Consider the following 22,777-nt stretch of genomic DNA (forward strand, 5'->3'; position numbering starts at 1 on the left):
ACAGGTTAAATTCTCCCTCCACAGTTGACACTCACGGGTTGAGTGAATTAAGGTACCATTGTCCCATCTTTTTACTCCCTATTGCCAGAGAGCCAGGAGTTGGACCCAACAGGGTGTCACCTGAGAGATGACACTTGGGGGAGGTAGTGGGGGCTGGACTACCTCCCCCAAGACCCTACCAATCTGAACCTTTGGTAACTCCCCTGAGCAGGAACTTCCAATTAGGGTATTAGGAGGGTGATAGAGGAGGGTTACTCTGAGGGCTGGAGAGATGAGTCCTTGGCCCTAGGCTAAGAGGTGATACTCTGCAGGGAATCATTGTGGGAACTGTCATGTGGAATTGTATTACTGAAGTGTGCTGTGCTCACCCGTTCGGTTCAGTAAACCACCATTGGTTTTCATCTAGCACCATGCCCGAGTGATCTGCAACCTGTAGCATCTGTATTTACGTGAATGATATGTGGTGCTCCATTGCTGCCCTTTATTGAGACTTTCCCTTCCATGGATGTGGAATGTCTATTGATAAATGCAGGCCCTTTTATTTGCCTAGAGAAATTAATCAGTGATCGTGGTGGCTGTTTATATTCCCCCGCAGGCAAATGAGGGTTGTGCTCTGGACATTGTATGTAACGCCCGAGCTAACAACAATCCACCTATGTGGAAGGAGCATCCAGTCACTGTGTGTTACCAGCCAAGAGATCTGACCAGTCTCCTCCCCACTCTATCTGGTGTATCTCATACATCAGATGCCATCAGCCCCTATTATACTCCTGCTCTCCCCCTCACATCATGTCACTGTGTGTTACCAGCCCAGAGATCTCTCCAGTCTCCTCCCCACACTCTCTGGTGTATCTCATACATCAGCCCCTATTATACTCCTGCTGTCCCCCTCACATCATGTCACTGTATGTTACCAGCCCAGCGATCTGACCAGTCTCCTCCCCACACTCTCTGGTGTATCTCATACATCAGGAGCCATCAACCCCTATTATACTCCTGCTCTCCCCCTCACATCATGTCACTGTGTGTTACCAGCCCAGAGATCTGACCATTCTCCTCCTCACTCTCTGGTGTATCTCGTACATCTGGAGCCATCAGCCCCTATTATATTCCTGCGCTCCCCCTCACATCATGTCACTGTGTGTTACCAGCCCAGAGATATGACCAGTCTCCTCCCAGCACTCTCTGGTGTATCTCATACATCAGGAGCCATCAGCCCCTATTATACTCCTGCGCTCCCCCTCACATCAAGTCACTGTGTGTTATCAGCCCAGAGATCAGACCAGTCTCCTCGCTGCACTATAAAATCATATACTCATACATCACAACAAACTTCATGTATACACACACACAAAACTAAGCACACACTTATTATTGCACAGTGCTTCCACCAATGCTTGTCTGCAATGAATAATTCAGCCTATAATAGTAGTGTGACTGTGACAGTGGGACTATGACACCTGAGTGTGACCAGAGGGACATATAGTGGCTGTTGCACTGTTGCCATTTGCTACCTTTGTGTCCACCTGGAGACCTGTGAGTAGTGTAACCGGTGGCCAGGACATGCTGCTAGTGTACACAGCTACTGTGCTTCCACGTCTCCAGTGTGTGTGTGAGAGAAGTGACTGGTTGCCCAATGTCACTGGTTTATGTGGTTTCCTGTCCCATGATAGTAGCTGGGGAATGTGTAAGCTTGGGGAATGTTACTCACCACATGTCACCGTGGCTGGGTCTATGCCGTCTGCTTGGTAATCCCGTTGTGTTGTATTTTATCTGTGCAGCAGGTGCCATATCTGCTGTATGTACAGTTATTATTGTATTAAAGTAGCTGTACAGTAGTTTGTAAATTCAAATTAGACATCGTGGACTCACTAATAGTATTATTAGCCGTTATTTATATGGGTTCAGCATTGCCTTACGCTGTATATAAACAGAACACATTGCAAGCCTAACAAGGGAATAGTGCAGGAGACTTACAGTACAAAACATTGTAGCACATGGGACACCAGCTATAACAACATTGCAGCTCATACAGTCACAGTAACCACAGAAGCAGCACGGGCTGACCCAATGGTTCGGGTGCCACTGTTAGTATTGGGGAGGTGGTTTTCGTATAGGTCAGGGAAGAGAAAGCACAAAAGGGAAGAGGGCCCTGCTTATTAGAGCTTACAGTCTATAGGTGGAGGGGCTGACAGAGGGGTGACACAGGGGAGAGAGTGAACAAGAAGCATAGAGAGGTGGGTTAGAATGCGAGCAGGGAAGCTTTAGTAAAGAGGTTGGTTTTGATAGTGTCTGCGAAGCTTTGGAGAGAGGGTGAGAGTTCCAGCGGTGGGCAGCAGCACAGGCAAAGTCATGGAGGCAGGAGTTAGAGGCTATAATAAGTTGGGAGGAGAGGCGTCAGGCATTGGTAGAGCAAAGTGGGTGATGGGAGAGTGGAGGGAGATACGGTTGGAGATGTAGGGGGAGAGGATTCGGTGAAGGCTTTATAGGTAAGTGTGAGGAGTTTGAATTGGGTTCTGGACTTTTGGAAGAGCGGACGTGAAGCAGTAATTTGTAAAAGATGAGCCAGGCAGCAGCATTGAGGACAGATTACAGTAAAGAGAGATGGGTGTTGGGGGGGGCCACGTGGGAGGAGCTTACAGTAGTCCAGTCTAGAGATGAACAGTGAGTGGATGAGGGTCTAATTTGCCTCCAGTGTGAGAGAGGGTCTGATCCTTGAGATATTTAGAAGGTGGAAGCGGCATGTCTGTGAGAGGGACTGAATGTGAGTATTGATGGAGAAGGCGGAGTTAAGGATATCTCCAAGATACAGGACATGTGAGACAGAAGAGATGGTGAGGTTGTCTATGGATGATAAAATTGAGGGAGGTGAGAGGACTCCAGGTGGTGAGAAGACGATCAGCTCAGTCTTAGACATGTTAAGTTTAAAACAGTGCTGAGACATCCAAGAACATTTGCTCCTCAATGTAAATGTCTATTTTCATACATTTGTTTCCAGTAGATGGACACACAAGCAGGAATACCTCAGAGGGAGAGCTCATCGTGTCTCCAGATTTTAAAATAGAAGATGAGAACATCAGACAAGATTCTCCAGAAGAAAACCCCATTACCCTAAATATACATCCAGCACTTTACTGTGCGGACATATCATCTGGTCCCTCTAATCATAAGGAACGTTCTCTTGATAATTCAGATTTTGCTACACACAGTACAGTTCATAAAGGTGATATGATATTATCTTGTTCTGAATCTGGTAAAAGTTCTATACATCAGGCATTTTCTGTTACACATCAGAGAAGTCACACAGCTGAGAAACCGTTTCCATGTCCTGAGTGTGGAAAATGTTTTACATATAAATCTAAGCTAGTTATACATCAGAGAAGTCACACAGGTGAGAAGCCGTTTCCATGTCCTGAGTGTGGGAAATGTTTTGCATATAAATCTGATCTGGTGATACATCAGAGAAGTCACACAGGTGAAAAACCATTTCCATGCTCCGACTGTGGGAAATGTTTTAACAAGAAATCACTTCTTGTTAGACATCAGACGACACACACCGGTGAGAAGCCGTTTACATGCTCTGAGTGTGGGAAATGTTTTACATATAAATCAGATCTTGTTATACATCAGAGAAGTCACACAGGTGAGAAGCTACTACCATGCTCTGAGTGTGGGAAATGTTTTACCAAGAAATCACTTCTTGTTAGACATCAGATGATACACACCGGTGAAAAAACATTTCCATGTTCTGAGTGTGGGAAATGTTTTACATATAAATCAGATCTTGTTATACATCAGAGAAGTCACACAGGTGAGATGCTACTGCCATGTTCTGAGTGTGGGAAATGTTTTACCAAGAAATCACTTCTTGTTACACATCAGATGATACACACCGGTGAGAAGCCATTTACATGCTCTGAGTGTGGGAAATGTTTTAACAAGAAATCACTTCTTATTGGACATAAGAAGACACACACCGGTGAGAAGCCATTTACATGCTCTCAGTGTGGGAAATGTTTTATATATAAATCAGTTCTTGTTATGCATCAGAGAACTCACACAGGTGAGAAACCATTTCCATGCTCTGAGTGTGGGAAATGTTTTACACAGAAATCAGATCTTGTTATACATCAGAGAAGTCACACAGGTGAGATGCTACTTCCATGTTCTGAGTGTGGGAAATGTTTTACCAAGAAATCACTTCTTGTTACACATCAGATGATACACACCGGGGAGAAGCCGTTTACATGCTCTGAGTGTGGGAAATGTTTTAACAAGAAATCACTTCTTATTGGACATAAGACGACACACACCGGTGAGAAACTGTTTTCATGCTCTGAGTGTGGGAAATGTTTTACATATAAATCAGATCTTGTTGTACATCACAGAAGTCACACAGGTGAGAAGCTACTACCATGCTCTGAGTGTGGGAAATGTTTTACCAAGAAATCACTTCTTGTTAGACATCAGATGATACACACCGGTGAAAAAACATTTCCATGTTCTGAGTGTGGGAAATGTTTTTTACGGAAATCAGGTCTTGTTAAACATCAGAGACGTCACACAGGTGAGAAACCATTTCCATGTACTAAGTGTGGGAAATGTTTTACAGAGAAATCAGATCTTCTTAGACATCAGAGAACTCACACAGGCAAAATACAAATTAAATGAACTGATATTCATGGACCATAGATGCTGCACAGAGCATAATCCAGTTGGTAACGGGGAAAACACAATGAGTAGAGTCTAAATAATGACTTAGTAAACAATTTTTAGATTATATCTAGAGACAAAGTCGATGCAATGCTGCCAGTCCATACGTTTTAGTCACCCGTAAACAAAGTACAACATCAGGAGGTGTAGACGGCGCTGTGAGAGCATAGATCACAGTATAATAATTCACCAGGGAGTGTCTGCAGGTCTCATATAAAGGGCTAATAACACTGTAACTGTATATGATGGTACAGAGCTAATAACACTGTAATTGTATATGATGGTACAGAGATAATAACACAGTAACTGTATATGATGGTTGTCACAAACGTGGAATTTAGGAGCTGTGTTCCCGGACTGGGCCTTGGATCTGTATTATTTGGCGCAGACGCTCGCTGGAGGAGGCTTGGCTTAATGAAGTTTCTCCGCATGAGAGGGTGCAGCGAACTGACAGGAGTTTGAGGAATGCGGCAGTAACGAGATAGCTAGGAAGCTACGTGGAGCGGCTGGATAGCCTAGGGTAGACGTTGGTAGCTGAGTGGCTATGTGGAGCGGCTGGATAGCAGTGGGTAGATGTAGGTAGCTGAGTGGCTACGTAGAGCGGCTGGATAGCCGTGGGTAGACGTTGGTAGCTGAGTGGCTACGTGGAGCGGCTGGATAGCCGTGGGTAGATGTTGGTAGCTGAGTGGCTACGTGGAGTGGCTGGTTAGCCGTGGGTAGACGTTGGTAGCTGAGTGGCTACGTGGAGCGGCTGGATAGCCGTGGGTAGACGTTGGTAGCTGAGTGGCTACGTGGAGCGGCTGGATAGCCGTGGGTAGACGGTAGCTGAGTGGCTACGTGGAGCGGCTGGATAGCCGTGGGTAGACGTTGGTAGCTGAGAGGCTACGTGGAGCGGCTGGGTAGACGTTGGCAGCTGAGTGGCTACGTGGAACGGCTGGATAGCCGTGTGTAGACGTTGGTAGCTGAGAGGCTACGTGGAGCGGCTGGATAGCCATGGGTAGACGTTGGTAGCTGAGCGGCTACGTGGAGCGGCTGGATAGCCGTGTGTAGACGGTGGTAGCTGAGAGGCTACGTGGAGTGGCTGGATAGCCGTGGGTAGACGTTGGTAGCTGAGCGGCTACGTGGAGCGGCTGGAGCGCAGTGGGAAGGCTACTTAGCTAAACTAAGAAACTAGTTGCACTGGCAACTTGTGTGAGCATTGGGGATCCTTTTATAGTGGACACTGGGAGCTGACAGGCTGAGAGAGAAGGAGAAGGCTCCTCATTGGTGGAAGTGGGGTCACATGGGCAATCCAAGATGGCCGCGCCCATGGACCGGAGGACAGAGCTTCCTGGAGGTAGTCAGCGGGGACCAGAGGTGAGCAGGAGCCGGCGTGGGAGCAGCACAGCAGCGGGACCCTCCAGAGGACAACAGCGCGGGAGCCGGAAGACAGCGCGGGTCAGCGCCCGCACAGGTAAGCGACGGGGTCTGATTCTGGGGTCTCCAGGCTGGCGTGTGACAATGGTACAGAGATAATAACACTGTAACTGTATATGATGGTACAGAGATAATAACACTGTAACTGTATATATGATGGTACAGAGCTAATAACACTAACTGTATATGATGGTACAGAGATAATAACACTGTGACTGTATATGATGGTACAGAGATAATAACACTAACTGTATATGATGGTACAGAGATAATAACACTGACTGTATATGATGGTACAGAGATAATAACACTGTAACTGTATATGATGGTACAGAGATAATAACACTGTAACTGTATATGATGGTACAGAGATAATAACACTGACTGTATATGATGGTACAGAGATAATAACACTGACTGTATATGATGGTACAGCGATAATAACACTGTAACTGTATATGATGGTACAGAGATAATAACACTGTAACTGTATATGATGGTACAGAGCTAATAACACTAACTATATATGATGGTACAGAGATAATAACACTGACTGTATATGATGGTACAGAGATAATAACACTGACTGTATATGATGGTACAGCGATAATAACACTGTAACTGTATATGATGGTACAGAGATAATAACACTGTAACTGTATATGATGGTACAGAGCTAATAACACTGTAACTGTATATGATGGCACAGAGATAATAACACTGACTGTATATGATGGCACAGAGATAATAACACTGTAACTGTATATGATGGTACAGAGCTAATAACACTGTATCTGTATATCATGGCACAGAGATAATAACACTGTAACTGTATGTGATGGTACAGAGATAATAACACTGTAACTGTATATGATGGTACAGAGATAATAACACTGTGACTGTATATGATGGTACAGAGATAATAACACTGTAACTGTATATGACGGTACAGAGATAATAACACTGTAACTGTATATGATGGTACAGAGATAATAACACTGTAACTGTATATGATGGTACAGAGCTAATAACACTGTAACTGTATATGATGGTACAGAGATAATAACACTAACTATATATGATGGTACAGAGATAATAACACTGTAACTGTATATGATGGTACAGAGATAATAACACTGTAACTGTATATGATGGTACAGAGATAATAACACTGTAACTGTATATGATGGTACAGAGATAATAACACTGACTGTATATGACGGTACAGAGATAATAACACTGTAACTGTATATGACGGTACAGAGATAATAACACTGACTGTATATGATGGTACAGAGATAATAACACTGTGACTGTATATGATGGTACAGAGATAATAACACAGTAACTGTATATGATGGTATAGAGATAATAACACTGTAACTGTATATGATGGTACAGCGATAATAACACTGTAACTGTATATGATGGTACAGAGATAATAACACTAACTGTATATGATGGTACAGAGATAATAACACTGTAACTGTATATAATGGTACAGAGATAATAACACTAACTGTATATGATGGTACAGAGCTAATAACACTGTAACTGTATATGATGGTAGTGTAATAACAAGCAATCTGGGGAGCTTCATCCTAGTTGGAGTTTCTACATCATGGTGAGGCCCCCAATAGTTGGTTTTTATTGTGCTACCATCATATACAGTTACTGTGTTATTAGCTCTATATGTGACGTGCAGCCGCTCCTGGTGACTGATCACAGTGTGGTTTATGCTCTCACCATTTTATTCACCTATATCACATTTATATGCTTGAGATATTAAACATCTGCTGAATATTTACACTATGGGCGAATTATGAAATTAATGTATATTATTTAGGTACTGCTTAGGGTGCATCAATACTAAATACTGTAAAAGCTGTGTACATTAATGCAAATAGTAAGAGCCTTTGTTGCCTACAGTACATTGGACGTACCATTTATTCCCTATAAATTAGATTCAGGGAACACAGATTGAACATAGTAAAGGGTCACCAGCCGCACAGTGTGTCGCAGCACTTTGCTACCAATCACAGCTGTGCTCCTGAAGACCTGTCACATGTAGGGGTGCAGCATGTGATGAGGACAAGCAGGGGCGCAGACAAGAACTTATGTGCTAATGGGGCATTATGGGTATTTACATTACATACCTTGTTCCCACAGGGGCTCAGTGATACTATAGATTATGAGTCCTGTGCTTAGATGTTGGTGTAGTCAGCCTGATCAGCTGGACCCGTATATGGGGCCATAACTGCAACTCTTTCTGTACAAATAGGGGTTACACGACTTGTGTGTGGAGTCTGTTACCCGTATTCCCCACATGTGTAGGTAACACAATACCAGGATGACATGAATAACTGATAGAGGAGACCAGCCTATAATGATGGGATGTGCAGGATAAGACATGTAATTCTCTGTATTTAGGTCTGTTACCTGTATTCCCCATATGTGTAGGTAACACAATACCAGGATGACAGGAATAACTGATGGAGGAGACCAGCCTACAATGATGGGATGTGCAGGATAAGACATGTAATTCTCTCTGTATTTAGGTCTGTTACCCGTATTCCCCACATGTGTAGGTAACACAATACCAGGATGACATGAATAACTGATAGAGGAGACCAGCCTACAATGATGGGATGTGCAGGATAAGACATGTAGTTCTCTGTATTTAGGTCTGTTACCTGTATTCCCCACATGTGTAGGTAACACAATACCAGGATGACATGAATAACTGATGGAGGAGACCAGCCTATAATGATGGGATGTGCAGGATAGGACATGTAATTCTCTCTGTATTTAGGTCTATTACCCATATGCCCCACATGTGTAGGTAACACAATACCAGGATGATATGAATAACTGATAGAGGAGACCAGCCTACAATGATGGAATGTGCAGGATAAGACATGTAATTCTCTGTATTTAGGTCTGTTACCTGTATTCCCCATATGTGTAGGTAACACAATACCAGGATGACAGGAATAACTGATGGAGGAGACCAGCCTACAATGATGGGATGTGCAGGATAAGACATATAATTCTCAGTATTTAGGTCTGTTACCTGTATTCCCCACATGTGTAGGTAACACAATACCAGGATGACATGAATAACTGATAGAGGAGACCAGCCTACAATGATGGGATGTACAGGATAAGACATGTAATTCTCTCTGTATTTAGGTCTATTACCCATATGCCCCACATGTGTAGGTAACACAATACCAGGATGATATGAATAACTGATAGAGGAGACCAGCCTATAATGATGGGATGTACAGGATAAGACATGTAATTCTCTCTGTATTTACGTCTGTTACCCGTATTCCCCACATGTGTAGGTAACACAATACCAGGATGACATGAATAACTGATAGAGGAGACCAGCCTATAATGATGGGATGTGCAGGATAAGACATGTAATTCTCTCTGTATTTAGGTCTGTTACCCGTATTCCCCACATGTGTAGGTAACACAATACCAGGATGACATGAATAACTGATAGAGGAGACCAGCCTACAATGATGGGATGTGCAGGATAAGACATGTAGTTCTCTGTATTTAGGTCTGTTACCTGTATTCCCCACATGTGTAGGTAACACAATACCAGGATGACATGAATAACTGATGGAGGAGACCAGCCTATAATGATGGGATGTGCAGGATAGGACATGTAATTCTCTCTGTATTTAGGTCTATTACCCATATGCCCCACATGTGTAGGTAACACAATACCAGGATGATATGAATAACTGATAGAGGAGACCAGCCTACAATGATGGAATGTGCAGGATAAGACATGTAATTCTCTGTGTTTAGGTCTGTTACCTGTATTCCCCATATGTGTAGGTAACACAATACCAGGATGACAGGAATAACTGATGGAGGAGACCAGCCTACAATGATGGGATGTGCAGGATAAGACATATAATTCTCAGTATTTAGGTCTGTTACCTGTATTCCCCACATGTGTAGGTAACACAATACCAGGATGACATGAATAACTGATAGAGGAGACCAGCCTACAATGATGGGATGTACAGGATAAGACATGTAATTCTCTCTGTATTTAGGTCTATTACCCATATGCCCCACATGTGTAGGTAACACAATACCAGGATGATATGAATAACTGATAGAGGAGACCAGCCTATAATGATGGGATGTACAGGATAAGACATGTAATTCTCTCTGTATTTAGGTCTATTACCCATATGCCCCACATGTGTAGGTAACACAATACCAGGATGACATGTATAACTGATAGAGGAGACCAGCCTACAATGATGGAATGTGCAGGATAAGACATGTAATTCTCTCTGTATTTAGGTCTGTTACCTGTATTCCCCACATGTGTAGGTAACACAATACCAGGATGACATGAATAACTGATAGAGGAGACCAGCCTACAATGATGGAATGTGCAGGATAAGACATGTAATTCTCCCTATATTTAGGTCTGTTCAGCATTAATAGATGCACCACTAAGACACATTGCGGTTAGAGTGGTGTAACTAGTGGTATATTTCCCGTAATAGGTAAAGAAGATACATGTGGCAGTTTGTGGGTGTAGAGCACTGGCTAAATCCTATGTCTACTACAGAAGAGGTAATAGGTTCGAGGCCAAGTAAAAATTTGGGGACAAATATGTATTTTGTGGTTCATTACAATAGAAATCCTTATAGTCACATGTTGCAATTATATACATGGCTAACAACTAGTTAATCTATTCTCAATTATAAACCTTTTCTCATATTTCTTTACTCTTTCATTTTGTTTGTATAGTAGTGAACTTTAGCGCCCACTGATAATGTATAATATGCAGATTTAATAACATGGGATAAAATGGGACTATATTGTATAAAAGTTATAAATATGATGAGTATATTGTTGACTTTATTAAATGATTGAAAAAGAAATTGGAATACACTTTATGAACAAGATATATGGAAGTGGCTTTGATGATAGGGATAATAGAATATATGAACATAATAGAAATAGGTGTAATATGAGCCCAGCTCCATCACTAGCAGGTGGAGATAGAGCAGTGATAGAGAAAAGGTTTAGGAAGCACAAGGTGACGAGTTCCAGTCCTGGGAAGGAAAGTGATTTTTTTTTTTTAATGTGTTCAGGTTTATTATCATTTAATTTATTTTTATTTTTACTCTGTATAATTATATTTACTGCTGTGGATGCTGTATCTGTTTTTTATCTTTTCAAACGATAGTAACCATGATGTTTATCTGGCTCTACACTTAAATCCTTTACACAATTACAGGAGGAATTTTCCATACCTAGAGCACATTTTTACAGATTTCTGCAACTGAGGCATGCCTCAGCGTTCAGTTTAGGGCTAAGCCCCCCTGACATTCAGTCATTTTCCATTAAGACAGTACTTATCTCATTGGGTACCCTTGTCCTTTATTTATTCATACCTTTCGTCCTTTCACCATGAATCCAGGTTACTTGATCTTAAAGAAAAATGGGAGGCAGATGTGGGCTTAATAGATGATAGCGAATGGGATATGGCTCTGAGTATTCCCCGCACCTCCACTGCCTCTGTGAGATTTCACCAAATCCAGCTATATATTTTGCATAGAGTTTACTTGACCCCAATTAGGCTGGTGAAAATTGGTGGCCTTGCTTCTAGTGTTTGCCCAAGGTGTCGGATGGTGGTTGATACTTTCTGGCACTTACTCTGGGATTGCCCCACAGTTCAGACATTTTGGTGCAAGGTTATACAAGCTCTTTCCAATACTGGGATTCAAGACCCTTTTCTCACCCCGAAAGTATGCTGCTTGGGTGTCCTGGAGGATACCATTCTAGATAATTATGATAGGCAGTTTGTTGTTAATATGTGTACCTTGGCCAAGGTTAATATTGCTTGCACCTGGATGGCCTCTCAGGGTCCTGACTTTTGTGCATGGCTTGCGCTGGTTCGTACCACTGTCAGGCAAGAGAAATACATTATATAACTCAAAAGGCAGAGTTTAAATTTGATTGCACTTGGAGTAGATGGTGTAGGTCCAGATATGCTCTCCCTGATGTGTAATGTCTAACCGATGTTTAATTGATTGTATGTTATAAGTGCAGGCGTGGGAGAAGCTCCTCTTCTCTCTTTCATTTTATTTCCCCTTTTTTGAAATTTTTTTTTTTTCCGTTTTTTTTTAATAAATATAATATACTGTTATCTAATAGTAAAAAGAGTTTCTGTTTATTATGATGGAATAGATGTCCTAATTGGGATATATTATTTGAATGTTTCTGTGTTTAGGACTGAATTGTACCACATAGATATGTTTGTAATATGTGCAACATCTCTACACATTCGGGATGACACTCATAATTTCAGGATAGTTTAAAGATATTTAAGTATTGGTTAAATCTGTACCTCATTATTCTGTAAGTTTCCCCTTATTTGTCACGATGATTCGTATGTTCTGTATTGTAATATGCTATTATTATTGTTAATGTTTCTATTGAGTGTTGGTATTTTGTAAATTCCAATAAAATATACTCAATTTAAAAAAACAAACACCATGATGTTTAATGTGTAGATTCAATAGAAACTTAAAAATAATTTTTTAACCACCTGTATGTAATGTGACGTAAGGAGGTGGATCAATATAGGTGAGAAAATTGAATTTAAATCCGTCACACAGGATATTTTATCTTAAGGATGACAAACCCCCAGATTTAACATTAAAAATATTATTTATCCTGATTGAGAGGATCTACCATAGACACAAATTATCAATGACACAATGGGGAAAAAGAAAGCTTGGTCAGCTATGGTGCACGTACAAAAAACTATAATAAATTATAACTTTTAATGTTTCATTCACACAAAAACAAAGGGGGGATAGGGGATACAGGTCATCTACAGGCATCAGCAAACAAATAAACCAGAAATAACAAAGGGCCTGATTCAGAGCTGAACGCTCTGACCAGAGCGCTCGCTCTGAATCAGGGCCCTCCTACCTTTTTTGGAGCATCCTCATGGACGTTCGCATAGCTGTGGGTTACCACCCACAGCTATAGCAAGCGTCCATGATGATGGTCGCGATGGTCGTGACCATCGGGCTTGCGACGGAGACCCTGTGGTAGGGTCTCGCTACCGCAAGCCCTGGAGTGATTTTGGCTCTATCAGAGCCAAAATCACTCCCACTGACATCACTAGTGATGTCAGTGGGGCCGTCTGGCAGGCACGCCCACCAAAGGGGGCGTGCTGTCAACATCGACAGCACGCCCCCTTTGGTGCGAGACCCGGAGCGATGGTGAGCCCGTCGCTCACCGGGTCTCGCGCATGCACACGACGCAGCTCCCGTCGTGCACATGCGCAGTGGGGAACATCGACCTGCTTGCGAGCGTCCTGCCGCTCGCGAGTGAGTCTGAATGACCCCCAAAGTGCATTGATCAATCGCCTCAATCTACCATCAGAGTTTCATTTAAATTAAATAAGGGGGAGGGGCTCCGAGGAGCAGCATGTGCAGGGGGCACCCTTACCCTCTGTAACATATATGTGCCATGGAAGCCACTACATTATAGGAGAAGGAATTGTAGAATAAGGAACCTCTTAAGTCTTCATTTCAAAATGAAATTGAGTCTTAAGCTGCATACACACACAACGATTTTGTTACCAACGATTTTATGAACGATTTTCTGTCAGATTATCTGTCAGATTTTTTAAAGTGTAAGGAACGATTTTTTTGAACTACGATTTTTGTATATTCCCTTAATGAAAATCGTTGAGTTGACAAGTCTGACTGAACTACAAACTACAATCGTGAACGCGCATGAACGATTATCGTTCATTTGACTCAGAAAGTGAACGATTTTTTCAAATGATTATCGTTAAACGATAATCGTTTAACGATAATCGTTCAAAAAATCATTGTGTGTATATGCAGCTTTAGAAATAACTTTCGCAAATGGAGGAAGACGAGGGGATTTCCAATGCTGGGCTCTGGTGGCCCTGGCAGATACTATAATGTGACCAAGGATATAGCGGGCACATTTAGGAACAGTGGAAGGATACCAATGTAGGAGGGCTATGGAGGGGTCTGGGGTTAAGGTGAGGCCTGATACATCATATATAAGGGTAAACACTTCTGTCCAAAAAGGGCGTAATATAGGACATTCCCAAAAAACATGGAAAATAGAACCATCAGAATTGCAGAGACGCCAGCACAATGTTGAAGTCACAGGCCATATCTTATGGAGTTTAGAGGGACTGAAGTACAATCTATTTAAGAGCTGGACCTGCATTTCAGTATGATTGGTGCATTTAGAAAGGGAGAAGGAATAAGGTGAATAGATTCCCACTGTTTAAGGGTGAAAAGTACGTTGGAGATCAGTCTCCCATTTAGGCTGAACTAGGGACTTAGCCGTCAAATCTGGAGGGACAAAAAAACAATACCAGTAAGATATGGCTCCACGGGAAGGTCTAGTCAACCTACCTAGAACTCAATCCAGTTGTAATTGAAACACATTGGGATCTGTATACATACTATAAACCCAGTGTTTAAGTTGAAGGTAATAGAACCAGGCTGAGGGACTTAAATTCAATTTAACAGAAAGGTCAGAAAATGGTTAAGATGGAAGATGGGGAAAGGAAATCTGTCAGAGACTCAATACCTAGGCACATCCAATGAAAGATATGCAGATGGGACAGAGATCTATTTAACGTCTGTAGGAAAACATTTCTTGTGGGAAGGGTAAACTCAAAATGGGTCTTGTGCTTAAGATCCCAAACTCTTAGGACGTTGAGGGCAGCTGCAGGGAACAGTGGAGGTTGTGGATGGAGCTGACGGGGAAGCCAAAGGTCAGGGAGAGGGAAACATTTAACGAGAGCACATTCCAAATCCATCCAGGGCTTAGAATGAGGGGGCAGAAACCAGTCACACAATTGGGAGAGTAGGGCAGCCTCATGATATCTAATAAGTTCAGGAAGGGTAAGACCCCCCCCCCCTGCGGTTTTGAGTGAATAGTAAGATTATAAGCCATATTGGGGGGTTTACGTTTCCACACATTAAGAAAACCTAAATCGTCTCATCTGTTGTAGTAATGTACGGGGAATTGCATAGGGAATGGCACGAAATAGGTACATCAGTTTTGGTAACATCATTTTAAATGTCGCAAGACGTCCTAACCAGGAGAACTCGTGACACATCCACTTCAACTGGGTCAATAAGGGGATGTAATAAACCTTGTGAACATTTTTAATGCTAGAGGGGATGGGGAAGTTTGGGGAAGACCCTTTCTATTCCAACATGACTGTGCTCCAGTGCAAAAAAGCCAGGACTATAAAGACATGTGGGGTCTTTCAGACCCGCTCGCGAGCGGCAAGACGCTCGCAAGCGGGTCGATGTTCCCCACTGCGCATGCGCACGACGGAGGGAGCTCCGTCGTGCGCATGCACGAGACCCAGCGAGCGACGGGCTCACCATCGCTCCGGGTCTCGCACCAAAGGGGACGTGCTGTCGATGTTGATTGACAGCACGCCCCCTTTGGTGGGCGTGCCTGCCAGACGGAGGCGTTCCCATGGGAATGCCTACCGTCTCAATCACTCCAGGGCTTGCAGCAGCGAGACCCTATTGCAGGGTCTCCGTCGCAAGCCCGATGGTCAAGACCATCGCGACCATCATCATGGACACTCGCTATAGCTGTGGGTGGTAACCCTCAGCTATGCGAGCGTCCATGAGGACGCTCCAAAAAGGTAGGAGGGCCCTGATTCAGAGCGAGCGCTCTGGTAAGAGCGTTCAGCTCTGAATCAGGCCCATGGTTTGATGAGTTTGATGTGGAAAAACTTGACTGGCCAGCACTGAGCCCTGACCACTTTATTGAGCACCTTTGGGTTAAACTGGAACGGAGATTGCGAGCCAGATGTTCTCGTCCAACATCAGTGCCTCACCTCATACATACGCTACAGAATGAATGGGCACAAATTCCCACAGAAACCCTCCAAACACTTGAAGAAAGCCTTCTGTATATAAAAATAAAGTGTGTGTGTGATTAAATGGGATTATTGACACCTATTTAGGAAGTGAAGGTAAGGTGAAAATGATTTTACAAAAACCTAATTGCGTAAAACAATTGTCAGAATCAACATTGTAATTTACAAATCTGATAAATCTTATAAATAAGTATATTACTGATATATTACTGTAATTCTCTTAACTGTAATAGGGAGAGGTGTCTGCCATAAATGTATCTATCCCTATCTTCATTTTCCAATCTGATTTCAGTGTCAATTTTCTTAATATCTTATGTCATAATAAGGATAAAAATAGTCCCAATATTTCACCAAAATAAGACAAATTTAAGTAATTGTTCCTAATATTTAATTGGAATGGGACAGATATAAGTGATTGTTCCTAAGAAGATGTGGGGGGGGGGGCTTCCACTAATAGGATTGTTTGTGAAATATATTTTAGTTGTTTTAGAAATAATTATATTAGATCCCCAGGATTACATGAGAAATGTCGTATAATTGTTCTCCTCATTTAGGCCCACTGGTCTTGTTTCCTGTCATAATAGTTCACCATCAATGTCCCCCTCTAATGTCCATGTTATTTTCCTCATGCCAAATGCTGTTAGTACATTAGGGTGACATTTGTGGTATAGTATAAGATGTCTATCCCCTGGTGTTAGTACATTAGGGTGACATTTGTGGTATAGTATAAGATGTCTATCCCCTGGTGTTAGTGGCCCCATCAGTTGTTGGTCACGTTTGGCATTGTGTATGTTCCCCAGGTGTTACAATGTCCTCTTTTTCAGTGGTCTTCTCATTATTCCATTATCATTTTTCTTACATGGACATTGTACATTATAGATAACTGCTGCTGTGTTATAGGTAATATATTCATTTATGTACCATGTTTGGTTGTACCTATCACATTATTATTAGTAGGTACCATCACTGGGCACACCTTACATGAACCACATTACATGGATCCTTTTCTAGATAATAAAGTATTTGAGTTGTGTCAAAAATCCTGTATTTTTATTCCAAATGTTTAAACGTATAAATGTCTAGCCTATTTTATTATGGGAGATACTTCAGTTGTCTCTCAGAACTAATATCAGCATGATCCTTAAAAGAAATGACCCATTAAGCTACATTAACCAAGATCCCTGGAGAACAATTAACACCAATTCCTCTCCACCGGATGATGTCACTTCCATCTGAGTTGCTGTAAAACACAAAGCTTCCTAAAGATGGCGGCTGGACCCAATACTCAGGCACAAGAGAAAACTACATATCACACAATTCCCTGAAGATGCCTCTGACATCAGACCTATTCATTTCCGGGATCCTGGTGACATCACTTCCGCCATCCCACTCAGGGTTTTTATTACCTTGATTGTTTTCTTTATCAGGAGACCGGCACTATGATACCGGCCACTACTGCCCCACACCCCTGAAGATGCTTATTTTATACATGAAGACGGACCTCCACTTCCAGTCTGCAGCACAGGAACCGGAAATGACACTATTTTAAAAAGACAACTTACTATAGAAGTGAGCACTTTGGAAGTTACCCTCCATGCCATGATAAAGAGATATGGGGCCTTACTTATCAATGAGTTTTATCATTCACAACGAGTGACTGCGTATGATTAATGGTGCTCCAGCCAATCAGCTCCCAACTGTCATTTTTCAAACAGCTGATTGGCTGTAGCACCGTTATCATACGCAGTCACTCATTGTGAATGATAAAACTTGTTGATAAATGGGGCCCATAATATCTGGAAACGTGTTGGCAGTAGGAGGTAGTGCCCGGTAGAGCTGTATACCGATACCCCAGAAGGAGGTAACACCCATGTTTGCACCATCTAGTTTCTTGAAACTGATATTAGTGAATCCTAACAGCATCACTGGTCACTTCGCTTGAAGTATGAAACCCCCTGGGTAATACATTTGGTATTTGTTTATATATAAGTCAGGCACAATCCCATTCACTATAATATTCTTTTTATTACCTTTTAATAAAAAAGTTTTTAAACAAAGAGGGAATCTATTGGTTCTACAAAAAGATTCCTTTATATTAGAGGCAGAGTGTGCATAGTGGTGAGTATGGTACACATGTGATTTCCATCTCCCATTTGCATAGACACACATACATGTTTGGTATCACAACTGTCAGTGTAAGTGAGGTACACCATCATCACTGACTGCTAATACCAGTAACATTACTTATACCAGCTAATGATACCTGTATATGAGGCAGAGTATGCATAGTGGTGAGTACAGTACACATGTGATTACCATCTCCCGTTTGCATAGACACACATACATGTTTGGTGTCACTACTGTCAGTGTAAGTGAGGTACACCATCATCACTGACTGCTAATACCAGTCACATTACTTATACCAGCTAATGATACCTGTATATGAGAGGCAGAGTGTGCATAGTGGTGAGTATGGTACACATAATAATTTGCACCTTGGGAGTGATACACGTCACCTGTACAATACCCCAAATGAAGAACTGAGCTTACTGTGATCAGCATAAAACACTACACATTGGGCCTGATTCAGAGCCGGATGCTATTTGCGGTCGTTCGTCCATAAAATAGGGGTGGCTATTCAAATGAACCGTTCGCTCTTTGCGGTCTGTTCACGCCTCTATGTCTAACGAGCGAACAAAACTTGCAGTCGTTTTTTGAAAAAATACGCACCGTGGCCACTCGCATCCTACGTCATGTCCGCTATTTATTAGATTAATCGAGTACATCGACCAGCGTATGAACTGCTCGCTATTCTTGTGGTTGGTTTTTGCTACCACAATCTTGCGAGCAGTTCTGGCTATAAAATAACCCAGTGACGTGGTCAATGACGCTGCTGTATTAATTTTGCACATCCATAAAACGCCCGTTTGGACCTTTAAGCACGCCTGCGTTCTGATCTCCACTCCCCGTTTTCAAGCACCTTCCCCTGTTACCACCCACATACACCTCATTATGTCACTCAAAATAGCAGGCATTCGCTATTTAGCGAACAAACGATTTTCGGCCTCACTGACTGGTTCGCACATGTGTTTTACGATCCGTACGCATGCGCAGTTGGGCAAACATCGCTCGGAGCGAACGAGCGGCCGCTTACGAGCGGCTCTGAATCAGGCCCTTAGTTCGATCCTCTTATATATTACATGTATCTGTGAGGAGCAGACGCTGATCAGTATAATCCATCCATGGAAGAGAAATGGGGAATAATGACCTCGGGATGAGTAATATATATAAGGAAGGTACAGTTACAGTCATTATCTGTAACACCATAATATACATCACATAGTCTATGTACCATCACCAGTGACCACCTTGGCAGCGCCGCTCTTCAGCACTATACACATTATATCACATAGTCTATGTACCCTCACCAGTGACCACCTTGGCAGCGCCGCTCTTCAGCGCTATACACATTATATCACATAGTCTATGTACCCTCACCAGTGACCACCTTGGCAGCGCCGCTCTTCAGCGCTATACACATTATATCACAAAGTCTATGTACCCTCACCAGTGACCACCTTGGCAGCGCCGCTCTTCAGCGCTATACACATTATATCACATAGTCTATGTACCCTCACCAGTGACCACCTTGGCAGCGCCGCTCTTCAGCGCTATACACATTATATCACATAGTCTATGTACCCTCACCAGTGACCACCTTGGCAACGCCGATCTTCAGCGCTATACACATTATATCACATAGTCTATGTACCCTCACCAGTGACCACCTTGGCAGCGCCGCTCTTCAGCGCTATACACATTATATCACATAGTCTATGTACCCTCACCAGTGACCACCTTGGCAGCGCCGCTCTTCAGCGCTATACACATTATATCACATAGTCTATGTACCCTCACCAGTGACCACCTTGGCAGTGCCGCTCTTCAGCGCTATACACATTATATCACATAGTCTATGTACCCTCACCAGTGACCACCTTGGCAGCGCCGCTCTTCAGCGCTATACACATTATATCACATAGTCTATGTACCCTCACCAGTGACCACCTTGGCAGCGCCGCTCTTCAGCACTATACACATTATATCACATAGTCTATGAAGGTCTGCGGGATGGATCTTGTAGTGTTGTTAGGAGACAGCAGCCAGATCACTGAGGACTTTATTCCCGGCCCTTGTAGTGTAGATTTGTGGTGGTGACAATAATTGTCTCTCTGCTTTGTATTATTTATGCAGAACACACACAATTATTATCTTGTTTTTTCAAGAAATTACCTAAAAAGGCCAAAATAATCTCCCCAAAACAAGCAAAAACATTTTTCATTGAATTCCAAGAAATTGAAAAGAAACCTAATGTTTTTCTTATATTTTTGTTCTCACCATCACCATGAAATACTTTGTGGTTTGTGCATCACCATAAATCCACCATTCCAAAGTAGCAAACAGCTGAATTCTACCCATAAGTTTCCATAATAAAATCTGTTTTCAAAAATAATAATGTATTTTATCTTCTCTGTGTATGACTGATATACATAAAATGTATCCTCTATATAACAATGACGTGGTCTGTTATTACTGCAGAGAGTGGTGCTGATATCTAATAGAATAATAATGTATTTATCTTCTCTGTGTATGACTGATATACATAAAATATATCCCCTATATAACAATGATGTGATCTGTTATTACTGTGGAGAGTGGTGCCGATATCTAATAGAATAAAGACAATACTACAAAGGTACGTACACAATGGGCGATTAAAATGGACGACTGAACAATAACGATATCGTTCAGTCATCCACTTTATCATCCATTTTTAACACAAAAATGATTAACGATAACGGCGATGCGCATTCCCGTCGTTCGTTCGTCATTATCGTTCATCGGGTTAACATGCAGGCCAACCTGCTGCATGTTATGGAATGGTGGAGAGAGCCCGGCGCTGAACGATATCTTTCAGCGGGTGTGCTCAATTTCATGAACGACATTGAGCACAGCCTGCCGGGGACACACTAGACGACATCGCTCAGGGAGCATATCGTCTAGTGTGTACGCTCCTTAAGTGTCACCCGAGTGATCTATCCCAGTTTTATATTACTGACACATGGAGGATTAGGAAAGATTAGATCTGATAGGTGATGTATGAGGAGTTATATAGCAGCTATACACAGATGGGGGTCATCCTCCAATAAGATATAACACATTATACAAAGAGGAGGGTTGTACAGCGCTAGGAAATCTAAAAACAATAATTAATTCACATGTGGCTTAATAAAGATGCATTATAAATGAAATGTACAGTATTTAATATGAAAAAAATCAATGATAGAAATTACAAACATTATACATATAAATCATATAAAACACAGGTCACTGATATTCAGGCTAATTCTGATTACAAATAAGTGGGCACCAATAATAGTAAATAGAGAACCAGATGTAAATGGTGACGTCACAAGCTAATAGGTGATGGAAAGAAGTTTGGTGCATCCGGGTAATGGCCAGTTGGCAGATAGTTATATTACCAGGTTGCTGTGACAGAAGTCCGTCCAGTCTTTAGCAGGAAAGCTCGCAGTGGGTGATGGCTGGCGGGTGTAATCGCTGGATGTCCCAACATTCCTGCTTTCAGTCCTGGTCCAGATAAGGAAGGACAAGTGGCCCAACCGTGACCAGTGTAGAAAGTGACTAACGCGTTTCGTCTTGGAATTAGACCCACAACCTCTTCAGTAGCGTGTATCATACAGTATAATATGGCTGCCTTATATACCCAAGGAGCAGATCAAACAAGCATCAGGAGGGAACCATAATTAGCCATGCCATATGTAAGAATAATAAGTATATTACATAGAAAGCAATCATTACCTAATGTATAATCAGCAAATGAGTTTGTAAAAACAATATAAACCCTAAGAATAAAAAGTTCCATTTACCAATTAATGCAGCCGATCCTGAGTCTGTGTCACATGATGTATACAGTGGCACGTGATCAAAATGGACCAATCGTGTCAGTCTCTGCAGAATGAACTAGAGAGGGAGTCTGGATAATCAGATCCACCCGGTCATGTGATATAAGCACACACATGACCAGAATGGACCAATCATGGAGATCTATGTAAAAAAAACCAGTAAGAGAAATGGATGATTTGTTCCACCCGGTCACATGGTAAACCGCAGTCACGTGACCGGTTACACCAGTAACAATGAGCAAGAGTTGTCATGGTGACAATATACAAATACAAGTCTCCGGGCACATAGCATGTGAATAATGTCACGTGATAGAGCTGACCAATCCCAATCACTAAATGTTATATATATATATATATCATAGCGATTCCCCTAAGTTATAACACAATAAGGTATAAATAACATACATGATATAGTAAGATAACATATTAGTGATCTGTATAGCGGCAGCGTCACTGGGACCTAGGTCACATGTTATACATATATAACAAGAGATATGGTAAGAACTTACCTTTGTTATCTCTGTTTCTACGAAGTCCATAGGGTCCACAGGGTTGACCTTGGGGTTATAGCTGGATCAGGATCCAGGGGCACCACACAGTTAAGCTTTTAGCTCCCAGGATGCACTTGGGTCCTCCCCTATACCCCGCCCCCGAGCCACAGGCACCTCAGTTGGTAAGCAGCCTAGGCCGGAGGAGAATA

At 42.3% G+C, this 22,777-nt stretch overlaps 1 protein-coding gene across 1 annotated transcript in view; it reads left to right on the forward strand.

Moving 5' to 3' along the window:
• LOC148451061 (uncharacterized) overlaps positions 1–22,777 on the forward strand; it is a 220,026-nt gene that overhangs the window by 174,820 nt on the left and 22,429 nt on the right. The window contains exons 14-15 of the mRNA XM_088462311.1: positions 3,392–3,595; positions 3,644–4,666. Of these exons, the coding sequence (XP_088318437.1) occupies positions 3,392–3,595; positions 3,644–4,666 (1,227 nt within the window). The remainder of the gene's footprint in view (positions 1–3,391; positions 3,596–3,643; positions 4,667–22,777) is intronic.

This window comes from Taudactylus pleione, unplaced genomic scaffold (assembly GCF_031769625.1).
Source record: "Taudactylus pleione unplaced genomic scaffold, aTauple2 ptg001186l, whole genome shotgun sequence".
In the NCBI taxonomy this organism is placed as follows: Eukaryota; Metazoa; Chordata; class Amphibia; order Anura; family Myobatrachidae; genus Taudactylus; species Taudactylus pleione.